Source organism: Pan troglodytes, chromosome 9 (genome assembly GCF_028858775.2).
Source record: "Pan troglodytes isolate AG18354 chromosome 9, NHGRI_mPanTro3-v2.0_pri, whole genome shotgun sequence".
In the NCBI taxonomy this organism is placed as follows: Eukaryota; Metazoa; Chordata; class Mammalia; order Primates; family Hominidae; genus Pan; species Pan troglodytes.
The window spans coordinates 58,682,052-58,706,950 of NC_072407.2; the positions used below are offsets into that span (position 1 = coordinate 58,682,052).

At 34.7% G+C, this 24,899-nt stretch overlaps 2 protein-coding genes across 2 annotated transcripts; one reads left to right on the top strand and one right to left on the bottom strand.

The window, feature by feature from the left end:
- The first annotated feature begins 226 nt into the window (after positions 1–226).
- Positions 227–1,216, top strand: LOC112204807 (olfactory receptor 5AL1). Its single transcript, XM_024347541.3, has one exon. The coding sequence runs from the start codon at positions 227–229 to the stop codon at positions 1,214–1,216; it is 990 nt and encodes a 329-aa protein (XP_024203309.3).
- Positions 1,217–4,770: 3,554 nt separating this feature from the next.
- LOC466563 (olfactory receptor 8U3) lies at positions 4,771–5,745 on the bottom strand. Its single transcript, XM_521962.6, has one exon. It carries the CDS (start codon positions 5,743–5,745, stop codon positions 4,771–4,773), a length of 975 nt encoding a protein of 324 aa, XP_521962.5.
- Positions 5,746–24,899: the final 19,154 nt, after the last annotated feature.

Here is a 24,899-nt window from a genome sequence, read left to right on the forward strand (position 1 = left end):
TAGATCATTCAATTATGTAAACCTTTAACATGTCACCTTTCTATCTTTACAAATCTCCACAGAAATGCATGTTTTGGAATTTCTACTTGGGACAAATTATTTTATTCTGAAAGCAGAACTAGCCTGAAGATGTTCCTTTCAATGTGTTCAACATAAGATCAGGGCAGGTCAGAATCATCTCCTAACATCTGCTTGATTATTTCCATTGGGAACACAATTACTCAGAATGTGTGCTCTAAAGGGTTTTCTGGAAGAAAACTTTTATACCTACTCAGTGGCCAAAGGCAATCATTCAACAGTGTATGAATTTATCCTCTTGGGACTCACAGATAATGCAGAGCTTCAAGTCACTCTCTTTGGTATATTCCTTGTAGTATACTTAGCTAGCTTTATGGGTAATTTCGGTTTGATTATGCTAATTCAAATCAGTCCTCAGCTTCATACACCCATGTATTTTTTCCTCAGCCGTCTGGCTTTTGTTGATTTTTCTTTTACTTCATCTGTCGCCCCAAATACCTTGGTAAATTTTCTGTGTGAAGTTAAAAGTATAACATTTTATGCATGTGCCATTCAGATATGCTGCTTCATCACATTTGTAGTTTGTGAATTATATTTGCTCTCAATCATGGCATATGATCAGTATGTTGCCATCTGTAACCCTTTACTTTATATCATTCTCATTCCTAGAAAACTCTGTATTAAACTGATTGCTAGCACATATGTGTATGGATTCACTGTGGGACTTGTACAGACAGTGGCGACATTCTACTTGTCTTTTTGTGATTCCAACGTGATCAACCACTTCTACTGTGATGATGTTCCATTAGTGGCTCTGGCCTGTTCTGACACTCATGTCAAAGAGCTGATGTTGTTAATCATTGCTGGGTTCAATACTCTCTGCTCTCTAGTAATTGTGCTGATTTCTTATGGTTTCATTTTCTTTGCCATCCTGAGGATACATTCTGCTGAAGGGAGACAGAAAGCATTTTCTACCTGTGTTTCCCATCTGACCTCCATCACAATATTTTATGGAACAATCATTTTCATGTACCTGCAGCCCAAGTCAAGCCATTCCCTGAATATGGATAAAGTTGCTTCTGTGTTTAATGTGGTAGTGATTCCTACGTTAAACCCACTGATCTATAGCTTAAGAAATCAGGAGGTAAAAAATGCACTAAAGAGAATTATAGAAAAGTTATGTTTGGCTGTCCAATAACCTAAAAATCCCTAGACAGAGGCAAAACCCAGGACTTTGAGTTGTGTCTTATCTAGAGTCACATTGGTGGTAAATGACAGAGCCAAATTCCGTAGTTTGGCTGCTCAACATCACTCAGGGTATGTTTCATCCACTGTGTCGTTTTCTATAGTTTCCACATAAAATGCATTTGGTAAATTTTATGTCATTAAATTGTAAAAGAAAAGGAAAGAGAGAGAGAGAGAGAATCTTACTCCTCTCTGAACAACACAGCTTCATCAATAATGAAATAAACAGCATTGAGAAATAGCTGTTTTATTTAAATCATGTGTGATATTTGAATTATATTAAAGTTCAACATCTGTTATCTTACATTTCAAATTTGCTGCACAGATTATCTGGAAACAGTGTCAAAGTTTAAATAGCAAGGATGCTTTTCTTGGTTTTAAGACTGGATAATTTCCTTAGCACTCTACTTTCTCTGCATTCTACTGGGAAGGGTAGCACTAGCAGAGTTACCATGAATTCCATATCCATTTGGACCACTAGAGCCATTTCACACCATTATATTTCACTGCCTGCTCTATATAAGCATCTGATTAGTAACTGGACTCTTCAAACAGTTTGACTAATAATTTTAGTTTCTGTGATAATCAACTGTTGTCATTGGTAAATTATTTCACATTTTGTACCTAGTTTCCTCATCTTCAAAATGCACTTGTAGTTTCTTATCTCTTGGACTGATTGTGAAGATTAAATAACATTATAAATATAGAGCTTTGCAAAGTTCCTAGCACACAGCTGGTACTTCACATATGGTGTGTATTACACTTAATTATTGACATTGTTATTATACCAATTATTTCTCTTATTTGGCCTTGGATAGTAAAGTAATAAAGTTTGAGATAGCTGGCAATATGATATTCTTTATTTTAAAATCAACAAAAAGAAAATATAAAAGTTAAGGAGCTATTTTATTGTGGTATTTTAAAATAAATTCTTTTAAATTTCATCGTGTGTGTGTATTGATACACATATTTTAAAACAACTCTTTTAGGTTCCTTCATACTCGTTACTTAAAATATGCATTTTTAAAAAATAAAACCACTTTTGTTTAATTTAACAAAGACTAGATTAACAAATTACGAATTTATTGAACTCCTAATTTTTCAAAGTACGAATGAGCTACCGTCTACTGAGTGCTTTTCTGGTATCAAATTCTGGGTGAAGTGTTTAAAACGGATTGCCTCAGCTAATTTTTATAACATTGAATGGAGATGAGTATTTATTCAAGGTGGACCACTAATCAGTTGTAGATACAAAAATAAATTATATAAAAATTTTGTTTACAAGAAAATGCATTAAGGGTCGTTCACCAATAATAATAAAGCTGATATTTACCAAGGCTCTTTTAGGTGCCAGCCATCATGCCAAGGCCTTCACACACGTTTCTACTACATACTCATACTGTAGCTTGTGGAATAAGCAAGTTTCTTGTTTTATAAGGTATTTGAGCTTCACATATTATACACTAGAAGTATCAAAACTCAAATCTGTGGTCAAATCTTTCTGGAATCAAGCATGTTCTCCACTGATCTTAGACACCGCTAAAGACCTATATTTTTTGTCAGCCTCTGTATTCTATACCTAGATACAGAAACATCATAGAGATCACAAACAGAAGGGTGACAAATACAAGTATTTATTTAAATATGCCTGGAGACTGAACAGTGTTTATTTCAATGTTTTGGCTGAAGGACTGGTGTTTTAGGCGATGAACTCAGCGACCTGGAGCAATTTTCAGATGATAGTTTTAGAGGCTGCACAGAACTGCGTATATCTGCTCAAGAATAAACATTAAAAAAAAAAAGTCTATTGAGTAAAGTTGAATTTCTTAGCTCATTTCCCTTAGAAAACCTAGGTTTATCTCAATATGTGATTGTTAATAGTAGGGAATTATAACTCTGTAAAGACATGAAGAATTCAATTAATGTTTAAACATTGCTACTGTAAATAATTCTATCAAATAGGCAGGTGCAGTGAAACCACAGAAGACCAATCTCCTCCAGGTGAATTTTCAGGATCCATAGACCTGAATCTCACTACCTGTAAAAAGAGAGACTGTCTATGACTCTTGTCGTGGCTCTGATATGTGAGAATATTGTGTATATCCATCCATATAAATATACACTCACAAGACAAAGTGTGGAGGGTAGAAAAACCAGGTTTCTCTGTTAAACCTGTTTTAAAGGCCAGGTAATTCACTCCACTCACAAGGTTCTAAAAGCACCTCAGGGTAGCATATCTGAGTCATTTACAAAGAAAGTACAGAAGAGGAAATAATCACAGTATATTGTAAAGCTCAAATTGTATTTTATATAATGGCTGCAAGTATCACAATCTCCTTGTAAAATTGAAAAAAAAATAAGATAATTTTAAACTACTACTTTTTCTGAAATGTCAAAACAATAAAAATATATCATATCACTTTTTTTAATCATATGTCATCATCTACAAGGGTGACTGAATAAATAGCAGGCACAAATAAATTACATAATAACCTAGGGTACTTTCTAATTGAACAAATATGCAAGTACAATGAAGGTGTTTATTTTAAAAATTATTTCTTATAAAACATGTTCTTCCAATTATATTTTTTTAAAAATCTGATAATGACACATTTAAATCCAATTAACCTCATTCTTAACACCCACAGTGTTAACAAAGAATTCAGATAAACCTAAATTTGCTTTTAGAATTTTCATATTGCTAGTTATGTGACCTTCAATTTAGAGACAAAACTTCACACATATCATATGTTTACTTGATTGTAGTAAGTAGGACTACTTGACTAATTAGCCTTGAAGACCTTAATGAATTTATTTTTTAATAGTTTTTTGTTTTGGTTTGTTTGTTTATTTGTTTGTTTTTAGAGAGAGAGAGAGAAGGTCTCGCTATGTTGCCCAGGCTGGTCTTGAACTCCTGGGCTCAAGCAATCCTCCCACCCTTGACTCCCAAAGTGCTGGTACTACAGGTGTGAGCCACTGTGCCAGGTCAAATAAATTCATTTCTAACTTTATATAACAAACATTTATATACCTAAGTCTTCCAAAACACTTATTATCACTGGATATTTTTCTAAGCATTTCATAAATATTAACCTGTACAATCCTTAAAAAAAGAGCAATGAGTTAGGTCCTATCATTTCCCAGACTTGGAAACAAAGCCACACAAAATTTAGCTCAATTTTCCAAGGTTGCAGAGCTAATATGAAAGAGTTTTCAAACTCAATCTTGTTTCAGCATCCCAAACTCTAACAAAAACATGCTGCTGCCTTTGCTTTAAATACACCTATGAGTGTTTGCATATATGAGTGTGTCTCTGTTTGTATTTGAACGTGGTTTCAGTGGTCTGCCAAGACTGTGATGGCCCGAATTGAATGCTTTAATTCGTACTGATTTTTCATGATCTGCCTGGTTCTTGCAGAAAATGTCAAGGTCCATTAAAGTAACAGCTACATTTTCAGTTCATTGGGAAATAATTACAAGAAAAAGTTTGATTTATTTCCTGCTTGTTTAATAAAGTTTTCTTATTTTTAAAAATTTTAATATCTGTAAGTTTTCACAACCTTTATCCAAGGCTTTCTTTGAGGCATCTTTCACTTCTTTGTTCCTTAGACTATAGATTAGGGGGTTTAACATGGGGATCACCACTGTGTAAAATACAGAAGCCATCTTGTCTGTGTCCAAGGAGTGATTTGATTTGGGCTGTAGGTACATAAAGATCAGTGTGCCATAGAAAATAGTGACAGTCATCATATGGGAGCCACAGGTGGAAATGGCTTTGTGTCGCCCCTGAGTAGAGCGGATCCTTAGGATAGCGGCAATAATAAAGATGTAGGAGGTGAGGACAATGGAAGAGGAACAGATCATATCAAAGCCAGCAAAGGCAAATATCAGAATTTCCTTCATGTGTGTGTCTGAGCAGGACAGAGCTAAGAGGGGGAGGTCTTCACAATAGAAATGGTTAATTAAGTTTGGGCCACAGTAAGTCAGATGGAAAGTGATAACAGTGTGGAAGAGGGCAACCAGGAAGCTGTATATATATGGAACTGCCACCAGTTGAATGCAGACTCTTCTTGACATCAGTGTTGAATAATGCAGGGGACTACAGATGGCGACATAGCGATCGTAGGCCATGGAGGCTAGAAGGAAACACTCAGTGATCATGAAGGTGAGAAAACAACCCAGTTGGGTTGCACAAGCATGGAAAGGAATGGTGTTGCGTTCCACGACAAAATTCACCATCATCTTCGGTGTAATAGCAGAGGAGTAACAAAGGTCAACAAAGGCCAGGTGGCTGAGGAAATAGTACATAGGTGTGTGGAGTCGAGTATCAATCTTGATTAAGGTAATCAACCCAAGATTGCCCAGCACTGTGACCAGATAGATAACTAAAAACACCCCAAAGCACGGGGCCTGAAGCTCTGGCCGGTTGGTAATTCCTTTCAGAATGAATACAGTGACATAAGTGATATTAACTTCAGCCATTTATCCTAACAGGTTTTGTAGATTTTGTCGCAGTTGAAAAATAAAAATGATACTTCTCATGTTCCCTGTCAGTGTTGGGTAAAGGTGATGATTGTTGTCTTCTTGCCTTGAATCATATCATCATGTGGGCAAAAACATACATCTTACCTCTCTAATGACAGAGGCCAATCTTGCCTGAGGGAGGGGAGTCTTTTACTTGCAGAATAGTAAATAGACCACCTTAAGAAATATTTTGCTTTGTAATTTTAGAAAATAAGAGAAGATGTTGGTTAAAATTACATAGTATGAAACCGCTTGTGACAACTGACACTAATATTTCAATGTTTTGCTGCCATTAAAAATCTTATATATTTTCCATGCATATATAACAGAACAAAAATATTGAATTTATAGATGTGACCACATTTATATTTCCTTATTTTTCGGTTTTGTGCATGCTTCCATAAAATATGTCAAAAATAGATCAAAATAATTTTAGAGCTGCTATGAACTATTCAATTTGCTATATTCCTTCCCACATTTATATAGAATAAGTAATTTATGCTCTAGAAATGGAAAGAAATTTGATCAGAAATATGAGAAAACACACAATTTTATTTACATATGAATTAAAAAGACATTTTTCCAATTCAAAATTTAACATATTTGGAAGTGTGTTGCCCCAAGAGTTAACACAAATCAAATAGTTTATCAAAATTTAACATATTTGGAAGTATATTGCTCAAAGTGTTAACACAAGTAGTTTATCATAGTTAAATCCCATGTAGATAAATAATTTCCTCCACAAATGTGTCAGTATATTTCTAGGGCTTAAAATATCCAAGGCGCTTACTCTAGTTGGTTGTACTTTTAGAAACATATTCTAAGGAAACATTCAGTTGTAAAAAGTTTTATGGAAACATATACTGGTGGGTGGAGTTTTTGATGCATCTTTTAGGATAATTATAATTACTTGTATTTCTACCAGCCCTGAAAAAAAGAGGATTCATCTTGTTAAGCCCAATATTAGCCTATTTAAACTTTAATTTTGGTCCTGGCTTTATTTTTCAAAAAATAGAATCATGAAATATTAACTAGAAAATGCTTTGAGAGATCATCATATCTAACCACTTTGTCTTTCATATTCCATTGATTAGTACTATTATTATTTTATCTGTTGCAATTGAGTGATGTCCTTATCAGATATTCTGAGTGCATTACATGAATTAAGATAGTCTCTTGCTTACCCTATGAGGAAGGCTCTCACCCATAACTCCTTATAAACATTGGAAAAATCCGACTTCCTGGTGATGGTCACAGAGTATTAGTGTGACTATGTATAACTGACAGCAGAGCCCATATTTCTAATCATCCTTATGCTGCCCAAGTGTAGTGGTTTGTTGCTTAAGCTTTAATCACAGGGATGGAAGAACAAGGCTAAAGTGTCAAACTAAATGTTTAAAGCTTACAGAAGACAAACATGAAAACTATAGTTTTCCAAAGATTGCTAAGTTTTCATATACCAGGTCAAAGTAAAATAGAAGACTCCTAAAACATACACACACACACACACACACACACACACACACACACACACAGATGCATAGACATATACATATATACATATATATCACTATTCTCAGTAAATAACTGTTTCGTTCATGAATATTCAAAAGTGAGAATTATCTGACTTACATATGGGACTTGAATATGCTCAATTTTTTTTCACAAAGGATTTTATGTCAATTCAAGCTGTGAAGTTATAATTTGAACCCTAATTGAGGATAATTATAAGGCTATCCCACAATGTAAAAGTAAATAGACCACCTTCACTGAAAAATAGTGTCAGGGAAAGAGGTTTATCTACCATTTATTTCACTTTATTTTTTACTTAATGAAGTCCATCTATATGTTAGCACTTCTTGTGTTACTGCTTTTATATAACTACAAGATTTGTGGTGGTTCCAAGGTACATGTCACACCAAATGAGAAAAAGCCACATGAGAAAATAGATGTATCAGTAAGAACGTTAACTATGGTGGACACATGCTATTAGGTAACATGGAATATTTAAGTTTAAGTAGATACATACAGCACATTATGGTAGAAAAACAAAGTCCACAGCGAAGTTGGATATTAAACTGGAGTTTACATTCCAAATTCAATAAACTTAAAAATCACGTAGAAATAAAATTACTTATAAAAATCTGTTACAGTGCTCATAAAAATACAGCATTTATGATTTTGTATCTACCTTACAACTCTCTACATTATTTTATTAATTCCTCTAAGTTTTTAAAAGCAATTTTTCTTCATAGCCTCCAATTCATTTGTCTGGGTTTTTTTGAATTAATCACCATCCCAAAGTCTCACCACCCATTTGGTCATTTTCATATTTTAATTTTAGGGGAAATCTAAAATCAATTCCATATTTCAAACCAAGAGTTCTTTCATAAGCACTAATGTTTCTTCCTTCACTTCATCTTCCTAAAGCAAGTTTTGCCTTAAACTTTACTGCATATTGGAATCATCTAGAGCTCTTAACATGACAATACTGGGGCATCCAATACCATTTATTCAGAACATCTTGGAGGCACCGAGGCCCAAGTGATTCTAATGTACAACCATGTTTGAGAATCAGTAATCTAAAGAGCAAATTTGATTTTTGGAATGGCAAGCAGAGTTCAGATATATTTTCAAAATTTTCAAAAATATTATCTAAAATTTTTTGGAAATATTTTCAAAATTTCTTTTTGGGATTTGTTTGCCTAACCTGTGAATTAGTTTGAGTACAACACTCCACCATGTCAGTGAAATCCCAACTGCACAAAAATAGTCTTAAGAAAGTTAATCTTCAGTTCCTCTATTTCTATCTTTCCATTTTTCTGAAAATGATTTGATTGAGAAAGTACCTGTGCTCTTGGTTCTCTTTTGTTTTCTATTTTCAAAATCATTCATTTTCCCATGTTATAAAGAAAAGGCATACTTTTCATCCATCTGGAATCTTATGATCTCTTGCCCCCAGGTGTAAAAAATATCCTGGATTCTAAAAGACTTCAGCATTTGGATAATCCTTCTTATCAAGACACCATTAATATGACTCCCATCTCATTAATAAGACAATTTTCAACTACAAGTTAAATTTATATTTAATCATCACTCATCAAAATTAGAAAAATATAGGTTATGTTAATTATTTTATATTAAGATACATTTAATTTTAGGCATTCGTTTAAATCTATATTTAATTTTAAATGCCAATATTTACTGCATTGAAAAATTACATCTTAGTACCTATTTAAACTATTGGACAAAAATTTTAGATATTCACTTAACCATGCATGTTGAAGAAAATATTGGTTTTTCTAATTATTTTGGTGAGTACCAAAATTAATTAGCAATTGTCTTTTTTAGGCGTTTCTGATAGTTGGCTAGTTCTTTAAAATTAAGCAGTTTTATTTATTTTGCTATCGTCAAATCTCCATAGGTTATATTTGCCCATCTAGATTCTCAAAACTCAGTTGCAACATGGATTATATCTCTCTCTGAAACACTAATTCTTGAAGGGCTTGCCTTGCTTCTTAAGAATTAGAGACATATCTCTCAGGTTTTAAACACTTTGGCATCTAATACAATGGCAATGCTTTGCATAGAAAAATATATTCAATAATGGAAAAGCAACAGATTAATGGAGACCTCCTCTTGCCTTTCCACTGCCCTATCAATCAAGACATCAAGACATTTTCTGATTTACTCATTGCCTAGTGCTATTCATGTTCTACCTTGTTCTTTATCAGGGTGTTCAGGGCTTTTTCAGGTCAAGCATTCTTCATTCCAGGGCTGCAACAAGCTTGGTTTCTTCACCAGATCTTAGCAACAGGCTGCAGGGGCACCCTGTGCGCCACCAGTGTGCTATAGGTGTTCAGACCTGAGGACATCTTGAACCATTGGGTGTTCCCTCTATGTAACTCAACGCATGCAAAAATGGCATGATATGGCATGGAAAAAGGTTGGGAAGCCCTGGTTTGATTTGGATTACACTGGAGCCCTGGTTAAAGCCGAATACTTCACCTGAGAAGCAATATTCGGTAAATGATATGCCAATAGGTTTCTACTTTATTGTGTTATAGGATTCAAAAATGTATAGTGAGTATTCATTCTTATTTAGAAGGGAAAATTGTACCTTATGTTCAGTGTTTGCCAAGGCTAAGGATGGATTATTAAAAATCTCATTTCCAGAACTTAAGGAGGGCCATTCTTGGTAAATGAATCTCCTAAGAATTTTAGTCAGAAAATCACATCCGCATACATCTCTCTCCTCCATCGTCCATATAGTAACAACTCTTATTTTGTGGGAACTATTGCAGAAAGGATGGTAAATTCTAAGAGGTTCTCTGCTCGACTTATCATGTCATCATTTAAGAAGAGAGAGAGAGGGAGAGAGACAGAGAGAGAGAGAGAGCATGTGTGTGTGTGTGTGTGTGTATGTTTGTAAGGAGGAGAGAGAGAGATAGCACTGAGGATTAATGAAGTATTATTATTGTTATTATTATTATTATTTTATTTTGTTGGAGATGGAGTTTCGCTTTTGTTGCCCAGGCTGAAGTGTAATTGCGCGAACTTGGCTCACTGCAACCTCCGCCCCTCAGGTTCAAGAGATTCTCCTGCCTCAGCAGTGAAGTATTATTTCAAATACAAATTTAAAATACAGCAATGAAGTATTATTTTAAATACGAATAGATATCCTTTAGACAGTTCTGGAAAAGCAGACAGTGTGAAGGTATGAAATACAGTTAGGATGCAGTCTGAATCCATTTAACATTAAAGCTTACCGAAGAGAGAGGCTTCTAATGAAGATCTGGGGCATGGGTGGAGGGATGCCTATTGGCTCCATATAAAGACTCACTTACCTGCTTAGCAGTGATCTTGACTCCTAATGAGCTCATTTGGAAGTTACTCAGATGATTTATTAGTTCCTAGGTCCCATTGGATCTAAACTTGAACCTCTAGAGGTATCTGAAAGCTTGATGTTTCCTCCTATGTTTCTCTCAATGTGAGATGAGCTGGACAAATTACATTGAAAAAAATTTTTAATCCTTCAAACTACCTGTATTCCTGAGACAATCATACTTCAAAAATACTTATATACATATCCATGAGGGCAAATGTGTGATCTACTACTGGAAATGATATAATAAACCATAACACTCAGTTCATTTTTATTAAGAATCAAGTTTTGTGAAGTAATAAGATGAACACTTAAATCCTGAGCAACTTACTTATGAGATCTTGGGAAAAGGTCTATGACTTTTTGAGCCTCAACCTCCTCAATTTTAAAATGAAGTAAAATTATACCTTCTCTATAATGTCTTTGAGAGTATTGAATGAGTTAATGTATGTGAAAAGTTCGGTAAACTGTCGGGTAGGCAGTAAATGTTCAAAGATATCTGTTTTAATAAGCAAGACAGAATCAGAAACACAAATAAAACCAAGATACTCCAAAAGCTGACAAGAAAACCAAAACCGTTACTACCAGTTTCAACCTCTATCTAGGTGAATCTGGAAAATTTATTAAATCTTTCTGGTGTACATTATGCTGTCTTTAATGAAAATGATTTCTACATACTCCTCAAAATTCATTTCCTCATGTATCTGTCTCTTTCCCACCACCCATGTATATGCATACAGACACATATATGACTCATCATTCTAAGTTCTACATCTCATCTCATTACGTTTTCTTACTGTTCATACCTTTTTTCTTTTTGCCACTGAATCTATCTTTTCTGATTGATTTGTCTCTCTACATCTTCTAAAAGCATCTTTCAATATAAAGGATTATACCCTTATTTTTTAATTTTATATCACTTTAGAACATTGGAAGACATTGATTTTGTAGTACATTAAGAACTTCTGGCCGGGCGCGGTGGCTCACGCCTGTAATCCCAGCACTCTGGGAGGCCGAGGCGGGCGGATCACGAGGTCAGGAGATCGAGACCATCCTGGTTAACGTGGTGAAATCTCGTCTCTACTAAAAAATACAAAAAATTAGCCAGGCGCAGTGGCGGGCGCCTGTAGTCCCAGCTATTTGGGAGGCTGAGGCAGGAGAATGGCGTGAACCCGGGAGGCAGAGCTTGCAGTGAGCCGAGATGGCGCCACTGCACTCCAGCCTGGGTGACAGAGCGAGACTCCATCTCAAAAAAAAAAAAAAAAAGAACTTCTTTCTACCATAAAGACACATGCACACATATGTTCATTGCAGCACTATACACAATCGCAGAGACATAGAATCAACCTAAGTGTCCATCAGTGGTAGACTGAATAAAGGAAATGTGAGACATATAAAAGATGGATGGATGAAGCTGGAGGCCATTATCCTTGGCAAACTAACACGGGGACAAAAAACCAAATACAACCTTTTCTCACTTGTAAGTGGGAGCGGAATGATGAGAATACAGGGACACATGGAGGGAAACAACAGACCCTGGGAGGGTGGGAGGAGGGAGAGGATCAGAAAAATTATCTGTTGGGTACTAGGCTTAGTACCTGGGTGACAAAATAATTTGTACAACAAATCACTGTGACACAAGTTTACCTATATAACAAGCCTGCACATGTACCCATAAACCTAAAAATTAAAAGAAAAAACAGAAGAAAGAAAAAAAAAGTATACCTGAACAAAAGAAGTCCTGTTGACTCATTTCATGCTTTTTCTAAATCAATATTGAAAAATATATTATTTGTTATTAATGGTGAAGTTCAGTTTCTTCTCAAATTACAAACTAAGAAACTATTATATATGAATTAGGTATGTGGATGTAAAACACAACCTGTAGCACTAGTCAGAATTCTCAAAAAAGTTGTTTATTGTTTCCAATTTTTCACAATCCTTTGCTCTTTCAAATCCAGCTTCCCACTTATCACTGAGACCAATCCTTTCTAGGTTAACCGACTGTCTCACTATGGATATATACAATGGAAAATTGTCCATTCTTAGCTGAATTTCTTCTGAAATTTGGAAATGTTGTACAATGTCTCACTTGTCTTGTGTGATGCCACCACATTTTCTTTGTTTTTCTCTTACCTCACTAATTGCAGATTTGGCATCCTCAGTTCAGCTGTTAGTTTTTCCCATTCCTCATTTTTGTAGACCGTTTTATTATACCCACAACTTCAATTATCAATGATTCTTACATTTGTTTCTCTATCTTACCACTTCCTGTAGCTTCAGAGCTCTATATCCAAATACCTAGTATTGAGTTTAAGTTGCATGGCTCAAAGGCAACTAAAATTCTACATTCCCAAGGCCAAGTTCCCAATATCTTGACCTCAAATTTAGTCAGTGTCCTGTGTGCTTTATCCCTATTGTCTATCCTACTAGGCAAGTCATACGCTAGTATTTATCCTTCACTTCTTTGTCTTCCTTACTTCCCCCGTTTTATGTCTAATTTTTTACCTCTTAGATGTTCATCTTATTCATGCTTTTCCTTCCCTCTCCGTTGCCATCCTCCAATCCCAACTAACATCATCTTTTCTAAAGTGGCTAAAATATCATTTTAATTGTCTCTAATAAATTTATTGAAACATAAACCCCATTGAATAATCATATTGATTTAAGAAGTTTTAATGACTTCCAAATATTGTTAGAATAAAGATGAAATTTTATGCAATCGTATTCAGGTTCCTGCATGATCTAAGACTTTCTTCTCCAGCTCTACCTTGCTCTCCCTCAAATTCACTTTTGTTCTAGACACAGTAGCTTTTCTCATTTCTTCTGATGTTGCAAGTTTCTTGCTGCTTCAAGATTCAGAATATTGTTTTCTTTCTCCCTAAATGTTGTCCCTACTCTCACCCCTTTTGCCAATCCTTTGGTATTCAAACTAAGCATCATTTACCAGGGAAACTTTTGCTGAAAACTGAACTAGTTTGGGTTTCTCTTCCAATTCTCTCAGCATCATGCATCTCTTCTTGGAAGGAATAATCACAGGTCATAATTATACGCTCCTTTGTGACCATTTATTTTAAGTCTCTCTCAGTCAATTGTAAGATCTGTGAGGTCAGGGACCATTTCCAATTTGCTCACCACTGTATTCCTGCATCCTAGCACAGGTCTTACTATAAAAAAATGAAAATAAATATTTTAAAATTGACTTATCTATCAGTCAATTTTAAAAGTAGTTTGTTCTGTACAATATAAGCACACACAAACCCAGTTGAAATCAAATGAGAGAAAAAGTGTGTTTTAAACCTTGCTTTTAATTTCTTAAGGTAGGTCTTACAAGTAATTATTTGCATCATTCTCTATCTGGCCTTCTAAGATCATCTAATTTAACATGGTTATTTAAACAGATGGGGAAACCAAGACTCCTCGAGCTCTCACAATTATCTCTCTTAATTTCATCTATGAGTGAAGAATAGGACACCACAGTCTTTTGTAGTAATAATATTCACTCTGGTAATAATATTCACTGTAAATAAGACTATAAACTCATTTATAGTCACTCATATTGTGCCAAGCACTATTCTAAGAGGTCCATATATTAGCATATTTAGTCCTGGCAACACTATAAGTAGTATTATCATCCCTATTTACAAAGGTGAAAACTGAAGTCTAGGAAGGTCAGGCACTTTGCTCAAGGCCACACAGCAGCGAACTGGGACTTTCACTAACTCCAGAAACATAACTACTAATTTACACTTTTCTTTCTTGCTCTTCTCTAAACATCAAGTTACTGATTTCCATGGACTACATCTCTAAGGAATACTTGATGGCTGGATTCAATAGGTTGCAGCCAATTGGAACCTGTAACAGGAGATCAGATGGGATGAGGAGAGAGAGACCAGGATACATTATCCCTGCTCTCTCTCTGCTCTTGAACTATGGCTGTCACAGTTCTAAAGTGATGCCTGGCAGTAGAGGCATCCCTGTCCTCATTTCCTTTCAGGCAACCTCTCACTCACACCCTACCTATCACTGGGTTCTGGATTCCCATTGAGTCCCTTCAGCCACTGAGGTGCTAATAGTTTCATGGTTAGATCCCAGGTACTCAGTATCCCATGTTTGTTTATTTCTCTTTATTTGAATTATTGTGGGTTGTTTCTTCACAGGAATCTGATCAATAATTCTCTAATTTCCTTGCAATTTATCTAACATTTTTCTTGATAATTAAATGCTTTGGGAATTTTTTTAGAAATAATATCACCTCTATGTATTTAGGTGCAGGTGGGTGCATTCTAAGACCTTTGAGAAAAATTTAAGTTGGTTAATTGTTATAGGGAGATTTCTATAAAAGTTCTTCTAATTTTATATTTGTTTGAAAATGTCCACAAAAAAGTTTTTAATAGTTTTTTATATAATAAGTAGTTTATATAGTAAAAACATAAAGAGATTACAACTTTTAAAATAGTTGTATTAGTTTGGGGTTTGAAATATCAGTACCTCTCTGTTAAAAGTATTATCATAGAGGCTGACAAATCTACACAAAGGAAAAGTAAGACACAGATTTTTTAAAGAAAAAATAAAAATATGTTTTACAAGTTATGTGATCAGTAAAATCTAAGGAAATCAACAAATCAGAATGTTGAAATTTTAATAAAAATGAAACCCCTATGTATTGCAGACAACAAATTTTAAAATACAGTGGGAAAAAAACTACTTAGAGTGGGATCTATTAGGTAAAGTGCCTGTTGAATTAAACATCAAAAATATTAAAATAAAAAAAGGCCCTAAAGAAATAAAATGATTTGGCTTGAAAATTTAATTAAAATGATAATATTTTATTATTATAAGGGTTTTTTGAATGCCTTTCAAATGGGTCCACTATTTGCTAAAATAAATAGATAAATAAGAATAACAAACTGAGTCACCATAATATATAAGACACTGGAGGTAAAGAAAGGGATAACTCGGTCAGAATTCCTGTCCTCAGATAGTTCCTAGCCTAATAAGGGAAACAGATGTGGAGAGAATTATAACACAGTATGAAAATACAACAGTGACACAAGAAGACACTGATAATACACTGAAAAATGGTTAATTAAATTTTTTTTTCTATTGGAGATCAGGTAAGGAGAAGGGTGAGTGCATATGGTAAATTTCTTCTAAAAAGTTAACTTCTGAGCTTGTACTAGAAGGATGAGAAAATGTTAGGCTTTAAAACCAAACACTGCATGTTCTCACTCATAGATGGGAATTGAACAATGAGAACACTTGGACACAGGAAGGGGAACATCACACACCGGGGCATGTTGTGGGGTGGGGGGAGGGGGGAGGGATAGCATTAGGAGATATACCTAATATAAATGACGAGTTAATGGGTGCAGCACACCAACATGGCACATGTATACATATGTAACAAACCTGCACGTTGTGCACATGTACCCTAGAACTTAAAGTATAATTTAAAAAAAAAAAAGTATTTAAGTGACACAGCAAGTGCAAAGACAAGAAATGCAGCCACAGCCAATGAAGGAGAAGTTTTGTGGTAGGCAAGGAGGAAAACATTAGGGAAAGAAGTTACAAAGAAAGGACTATGGCAACATAAAGCCTCATAAGTCATACCCCTGAGTGTAGTCTAAGTCCCATAGCAGAGAGAAGCTGTATAGTGCTATATAGTAGGTTGGTGCAAATGTAATTGCGGTTTTTGCATTGTTGAAATTTGTTGTTTGATGTTGGAATGCATTCTTAAATAAATGTGATTATGTTATACATCATTTTAATGTGCATTTCTTGCTTTTTTTTGGCTAATGACTTATTACTTGCTGTTTATTTTATATTTATTTTAAACTATGGAAATGTTGTTAGACAAAAAAACACATTCGAGCAATTTTCTTATTCCAGTTCAAAATGGGTCATAAAGCAGCAGAGACAACTCACAACATCAACAACACATTTGGCCCAGGAACTGCTAACGAATGTACAGTGCAGTAGTAGTTCAAAAACTTTTGCAAAGGAGACAAGAGCCTTGAAGATGAGGAGTACAGTGGCCGACCATTGGAAGTTGACAATGACCAGTTGAGAGCAATCATCGATGCTCATCCTCTTACAACCTCATGAGAAGTTGCCAAAGAACTCAGCATCGACCATTCTACGGTCCTTCAGCATTTGAAGAAAATTGGAAGGTGAAAAACCTCAACAAGTGGGGGCCACATGAGCTGAGCAAAAAATTTTTTAAAATCATCATTTTGAAGTATCATCTTCCCATTCCACACAACGAACCATTTCTCAATCGAATTGTGATGTGCGATTAAAAGTGGATATGGCAACTGGTGACAACCAGCTCAGTGGCTGGACTGAGAAGAAGCTCCACAGCACTTCCCAAAGCCAAACTTGCACCAAAAAAAGGTCACGGTCACTGTTTGGTGGTCTGCTGCCAGTCTGATCCACCTCAGCTTTCTGAATCCCGGGGAAACCGTTACAGCTGAGAAGTATGCGCAGCAAATCAATGGGATGCACCAAAAACTGCAACACCAGCAGCCGGCATTGGTCAATAGAAAGCGCCCAACTCTTGTCCACGACAATGCTTGACTGCACATCACATAACCAACGCTTCAAAAGTTGAACGAATTGGACTATGAAGTTTTGCCTCATCGGCCATATTCACCTGACCTCTCGCCAATTGACTACCACTTCAAGAATCTCAACAACTTTTTGCAAGGAAAACGCTTCCACAACCAGCAGGATGCAGAAAATGCTTTCTAAGAGTTCGTCGAATCCCAAAGCATGGATTTTTACACTACAGGAATAAGCAAATTTATGTCTCATTGGCAAAAATGTGTTGATTATAGTTGTTTCTAGTTTGATTAATAAAGATTTGTTTGAGCCTAGTTATAATGATTTAAAATTCATGGTGCAAAACTGCAATTACTTTTGCACCAACCAGATATATAAGATTGATATAATCAGAAGTAGCATTTTCAAAAAGTCCTTCAATGAAATAGGGGCTTAACACAATGAAATACAATGTAGTAACCTTCAAAGAGGCTAAAATGTGGGAAAATTAAGAAAAACAGAATAAAATTCAAAATTAAAAAAAAACATTACAGGCTGTGTGTATGAAACTTAAAAAAAGTGAAAATTTTGATATTTATGTATTTAGTTTACTATTCCCTGGATTGTGTTACTGGGATTCATAGTTAGAAGACTGATAGTCTTAGTTGAGGAATTTAATAATATATGCATAAGTGTGTGCATGTATTAAATTAAAAAACAATATCTAATGACACTTGTTAAACAACAGTAAGGAAGAAATTATCCAGGACCACTGGCAGAGATACAGGGATGACTGCAATGGGGTCTTGCAGCAGGGGAGAGAGTTTGAGCTCAGCTCTGAGTAGGGCATGGGCAAGTAGAAATGTATAGCCAGGGGGCAGAGTGGAGGTCAGTGAGTGGAAAATGACTAAGAGAAAACATAATTGTTAAAGAAGCTTCTGGCTAAACCAACCTTACAGGATTCTTGCAGAAGACAGGCCAGGGTGATCAGACATTACGTAGGGAATGGTGGAAGATAACGAACCTGATCAGATATTGAAAGAGATCAGATATCATGGGTGGGGGGATTCTTGTTAAACTGACTTAGCGGGGTTATTTGCTAAAATTGAATTTTACAAGCAGGTACATAGATGGGCTTAGGAGAAGGCTCAGGAGCCACACAAAGGTTTGACCAGGCAAAGAATTGTTGTCATGTGCATGTATGTATGTAGGTATGTATGTATATATCTGTCTGTCTCTTATCTGTATGTCTAATACAATGTTTATCCTATTATTACAAACAACATGAGAATGGCAAATTTGTTACAGTTTACTGAGACACAATCATAATGCATGTTTTAGTATCTTAGAATAAATTTTGAAAAAATAAAATAGAAAGGGAGAGAATAAGCACAATAGTAGCCAAAAATATCTAATCTATATTCACATCTGGATTCTCGCTAACACTTATCAGCTGTAGCTTGAGGCAAAGTATTTAAATTATCTGAGCCTCTTTTCTTACTCAAAATGTGGACTCATTTTACCTATATCTTCATGTTTTTATGAAGATTAATGATATAATATATACAAATATTTTAGCACCTTGTGTAAGACACAATAAGCATTGACTAAATGTTAAACACTGTCATCATAATTAATGTTATTTTATTCACAATCCATATAATATCATTAATTTCTAGTTTGCAAAGTAATTTAATATTCACTATAACTGTACATTTTAAAATAGTCCTCTGCTGTAAGTAGTATTTTCATTTCTTAATTGAGCCTCTGAGTTTATATCTTTCCCAAGAGCGCATGGGTAAATAGGAGAAGACCCTGGGCACAAACCTAGGTTTGGCTCCAAATCCTCTTCTTTTCCCACTACAATACCTTGTCTCCCAAAGGAAGGTGCTTCAAAGTAGAGGAAATGACCATCCCTGAGGAAGAAGATAATTATCTCAACACTTTCAAATTAAACTGCATATTCATTAATCTTAATGAAAAAGTTGAAACTTTGTGTTTGTTGAGATTGGTTCCAGTTAATATGTCCCCATGAAAAAGCTGAGAAACCAATCCTTTTAATAAGGCCCTTGGAAACTGATTAGTAAGTAAATCAAATTTTTATAGCAATTACGGTAAGGAGTTGTGTCTGCAATGAAGAATTTTGTAATGAGACCCAGAGAGACAGTTTCATCATCAATGTGTAAGCAAACTCTGACTTCATTTATCTTTACCTAATGATCAGCAATTATTTAATTAAAATCAACAGAGGAAGAATGGCAGTTACATAAAATGGCATTTTTCTTAATTTTTCCAGATACTTTGACTTTTTGAAGTCTGGCTAGAAATAGAATTGCTAAACTAATTCCTTTTACACTGGTGCTCTTAAATTCTTTGGTGAGCCAGTGTATATTAATCTGTATAAAGTAATTTGGGAATATAATCACCAATTAATGTTTTTACATTCAATGGCAAACTATAACTTTTATCACAATAAAAATTTTTGACATGTTCTATGGTAAGAATGCCCTATTAGAACGCATTAAAGGAAACTAAGGGCTGTTTCATTCTTTCTTGAACAAGAAATACAAGACAGACAACAAGTTAAAGGCCTACTCACATGTAGATAGGATGTAAATATCAAATGTGGAGACACACATGTTAGTAACATAACATAGCATATGCCACATCTGCACAGTTTCAATGGGGTTGATGATTTATTAGCTTCAACAGTTGGGCAGATCATTGGTTACTGCATATTTTGAGAGTATACATTATAAACTGAACTAAGATAAAATGCTTATAACTATGGTCTAATTATTTTCTAGAAATATAACAGGCCACAAATATCTTATTGCATAACAAATATTGTACTAAAACATATCAAAATAAATCACTCTAGTTAAAACTACTAAAATAAATGTTCTTGAAGGAAAATCTTAATTTTGCAGTTTAAAACATCAGGGCCATAATTGTTTCTGAATGTGTTTACTTACAAATGAAGGTATACGCAGAGCGTTATTCATGCACAGTGCTATACCACTTTGTAATTAAATAAGAAAGACTATAACAAGGTGCATTAGAAATTCAGTTGCAAAAATTGAGAAAAGAAAAAAAAGTCTGAGATAAGCTGAGTTTCAAATTAGAAATAAAATAAAACATTAATATGGAAATCTGTATAACAAATGGTTAAAAGATTCATGTGGTTGATGTGGGGGAGGTGGTGAGAAAACTATATTCTCTGTTTCAAACTTACACAACTTGTGTGACATTGAGCACCTAGTCTTCCTTCTACTGACCTTATTTTATTCACATGTAAATAAAGAGCAGAAGAAAATATATATTATTAATATTAAAACCTGAAATCAAGGGTTATTATAAAGGGTAAGTTGACATAATTTGTGAAAAGTTATTAGAAAAGTTTCAATATATTAGCCAAGCACACTGCCTATACATTAGCAATGGTCCACACTAGCAAACATGATTATATTTTCAACAAAAATGCTCATGTATTAGCAGCAGAAAGGATATTGTCAGAGAGAAAAGATAGATATTAACAATACTATTGACACAGGATTTTTCTAGGCCACTTTGCCATCCAGGGACCTCCACAGCCAGCAATGCCCCCACATGTGGGCCACGCTCAGCCCTGGGCCTTCTGCTGGAGGTACCCCACCAACTTGGCCCACCTGTGCTATAGCTTGTACCCATGTTCGGTGGTTCCCAAGCTCTTGTCCTATGTCCAGGAAGAATGAGGATATGCTGAAAATTGAAGAGTGAGGATGAGTGAAGAATTTTTTTGAGAGGCAGAATGGCTTTCACCAGAGAGGGGACATGGGTGTCAGGGGGCGGTCCCCCACCCCTGAGTTGGGTGGTTTCTGCAGTGTGGCTGTGTCCAAGGCTTTTATGGGCTCAGAATAGGGGAGAGTGTGCTGATTGGTTTGTGAGTATGAAAAAAAGTTAAAACAAAGGCATGACTCAAAGTTGAGCATGACAGTGTAAGAAAACAAATAAGGAAGGGTAGGCATATGTAAAATAGGTGATGGGTGAAGATGAATCAGAGAAAACCTTGCCAGATGGGAAGACAGTTTCTTAATCTGGTTCATGGATTTGACTTGTAGCTTGGCTTTCAGGCTTTAGACTGTCTTTGGTGTGGAGGTGGCCTTTCACTGAGAACCCTCTCCATCTGCTTAGACATTTGTCTGCCTCCTGCTGCTATCACTGATATAATTAAATGGTAAAAAAATTAAATTAATTTTTAAGACGCTATATCTATTTGCTTGGTATTTTTAAATGTAAAGATTATTCTAAGTGCTAATGAGTTTTCATTGTTGAACTTAGTGGTGTGATTCAAAAAATTAATGAGATGAAAGAAATGCATTATTCCCCTAATACATTTTTTAGAAAGTGTTTAATAAAAATTAATTCCTCATCATAAATAAAGCTCCAAGGAAAACAGAAATAAGAAAAATATTAACATAATAATAAAGATGATCTGTCACAAATTAGTAGTCACTATCATATTTAATGGAGAAAAAGTAGAAATGTCTTAATGAAAATCAGGAAAGAGAGAGATTCCTTTTACCTCAATTAATTTTCTTTTAAAATTATAGCCTAAGAATTTTTATGAGGGTGGTAGGCAGTAGGAAAAATAGAGACTAGGAAGTAAGAAGCCACATGAAATAAAGAAAGAAACCAAATGCAATAAAGATAAGAAGACAAATAAAAGAAATAATTATTAACAAAAAGGAGACAGGTATTCTATTGTTTCTGGGCAATATATAAAAGCCAATACAATGTATATAAATTAACAAAGTTTTATTAATGTGGCCAGTTACAAATATATATATATATAAAAATATATATATATGCACACACATACATATGCATATATATATACAACTCTACATGTAATAGCTTAATCTTGCATCATTGTCAATAAAAAATACTTCTGATTATACTAAGGAGAAAATGAGCAGAATATTGTTATAATAAAAAATGATAGGACTAACACAAAGACACTTTAAAAGGTTTACTGTGGGACATACAATAAAGAAGCCCAGTACATTTCATGAAGGAACATACCTAATATCATAAATATTTCAATTCTACCTTCTAGTTAATTTATAAATGTGGTACAATTATAATAACAAAATGAGTTTTCTTTTAGAAAATAACAGAGATTCTAAAATTATGTGTGTATATACATATACACATACACATATATGCAGGGGGTGTATATACACAGATATTTATTTAAAAAAATATAATGTATGATCTTGACTATATTTTTTTGAAAAAACAGAATATTAGGTGAGAAAATACACTGCCACTTAGTAAGTCATTTTCAATCTATAATAATCTTTAAACTGTGATGGAAGAGTTGGGAAAGAGTCGCTCTGTTAATGGCACAATAGAGAAATCAGAGAAGCAAACCAGGTTTGTAGGAGTACTTCAAATAATTTTATTATTGCTTTGTGAGCTCCTACTCATAATCATACCTCAAGAGAATGATACTGACCTCTATTTTAGACCAGGCCCTTCTGTTACAGGTTCTCCTAGTACAACACAATTTTTTTTTCATAATTGATTATAGTTTGGGAAAATTTATTTCACTGTGCATTAATATCCCTTCCCCATCAAAATATGTGACATATGAGCATGGGTCTTCTCTGTATTTACTTGCCATTGTGTCTCAAGCATATAATATAGTGTTTGACACATAGTAGGTACTCACTATTTTAAATAAACAGAAAAAGGTGTCTTAAACACCAAATGAGGCTCTGATCATCAACCAGTTTTATGGAAATAAATAAAGTTAAAATGTGGAATCCTTGATTTATTCCCCATAGTAAAATAAATTATTGATTAATGAGTTATTTATAGTTATTATAAAAATAATTATGACTAATTAAAGAGTTAATTATACTTTTAAAAGACATAAAATTGCTCCAGATTAATATTGATACAATGTTATGATGGAGAAACTCAAGCATAGCCAAGAGAAAGAAAAAGAGGAAGGAAGGGAGGAAGAAAGGAGGAAGGAAGGGAGGGAGGGAAAGATAGGAGGGAGAGAAGAAAGGAAAGAGGGGAAAGAGAGAGAAAGAAGAGTTAAAAGAGGGGAGAGAACAAAGAACTTAATGGGTATACTTGCACTCATTTAAGCTTCTCTGTTTTGAAACTCAACAACAAAAATTTATGCACAGGAAACAGTAAGGAGAAGATTTCAGTAAATGAAAACATATTCCGATATTTTAAAATAACATAGTATTATAAATCACTAAATAAATCTGAAAAACAATGTGAAAATACATAGAAATCATGAACAATCTCAAATAGAAAAAAGTGAATAAATAACAAACATGAAATATCAATTTCTATTAATGATCAAACATATACACATAAAAGAAGAAACAGCATTTTTAAGTAATCAACTTGGCAAATTTATAATGCTTAATAATAGTGCAGAAAAAAATGGGCATTCTTACAGCAGTTCTGTGAGTGAAATTGTCAAAGCTTTCTAAGAGATTCTTTCATTTGAACAATTTCATAGTGAGTCCCTAGTTTGTGTCAGACACTACAGAAAACAGTGAAAAGGAGACCAAAATGTTTGCAGACACAGTAAATATCAAAAAGAGGTCAGGCACGGTGGAACACGCCTGTAATTCCAGCACTTTGGGAGGCTGAAGAGGGCAAATCACCTGAGGTCAGGAGTTCGAGAGCAGCCTAGCCAACTTGGCGAAACCCCATCTCTACTAAAAATACAAAAATTAGCTGGGTGTGGTGGTGTATGCCTGTAAATCCAGCTACTCAGGAGGCTGAGGTAGGAGAGTGACCTGAACCTGGGAGGCGGAGGTTGCAGTGAGCCGAGATTGCGCCACTGCACTCCATCCTGGGAGACAGACCAAGACTCCATCTAAAAAAATAAAATAAAATATCAAAAGGACATCAAATAAGCTAACAATTTTAGAATATTATATAGTGATAATGTTATGAGAAAAAAGGTATATGGGAAGGAATACAGTGGTAGTACTATTATAATGAATCCTTATACAGCAGGATTCTAGATCTTCACACAGTTTAACCCAGTCTTCAAAGCAGCACTTGAGGCATTTACTATTACTGTTACTCTTTTAAAGATGATGAAAATAAGACACAGAGATGTTATGTGACCAAGTTCTTATAGAAGGTAATGGCAGAGCCAGATTTACAGCCAGATAGTCCACCTCCAGGGCTCTCACACTTTATAACCATGGAAGTGTCAGTAAGTGAGAGAAAGCATAGCAATATCTGAGAAAGACTTATTCCAGGGAGGGAAAGCAAGTACAAATACTCACGGCTGCCCTGGCCCCGGAGTGTTTGAGGTCAGAGTGGATAGAAGAATGGTGATTTCAAGGTAGCACTAAGAGATCAAGAATCAGAAAGTTAACAGGGGCCAGATCATGCCAGATTTTACAGGCTGTCATAAGGACTTTGAATTTTTGGGTGAAACAGGGCAACCATTGCAGAATTTCTGTGTGGAGGCAATTCTGTTTAAAAGGATTATTATGGCTACAGTGTTAAAACAAAAACAAAAAAACAAAAACAGTCGACTGTAGGCGGAAAGCATAGAAACTACAAACCTACTTGGAAAAATATTTGTATTACAAAAAATGGTAAGCAAGACCACAGAATAAGAGTGCAGTTGGTAAAATGTAGTTGAATG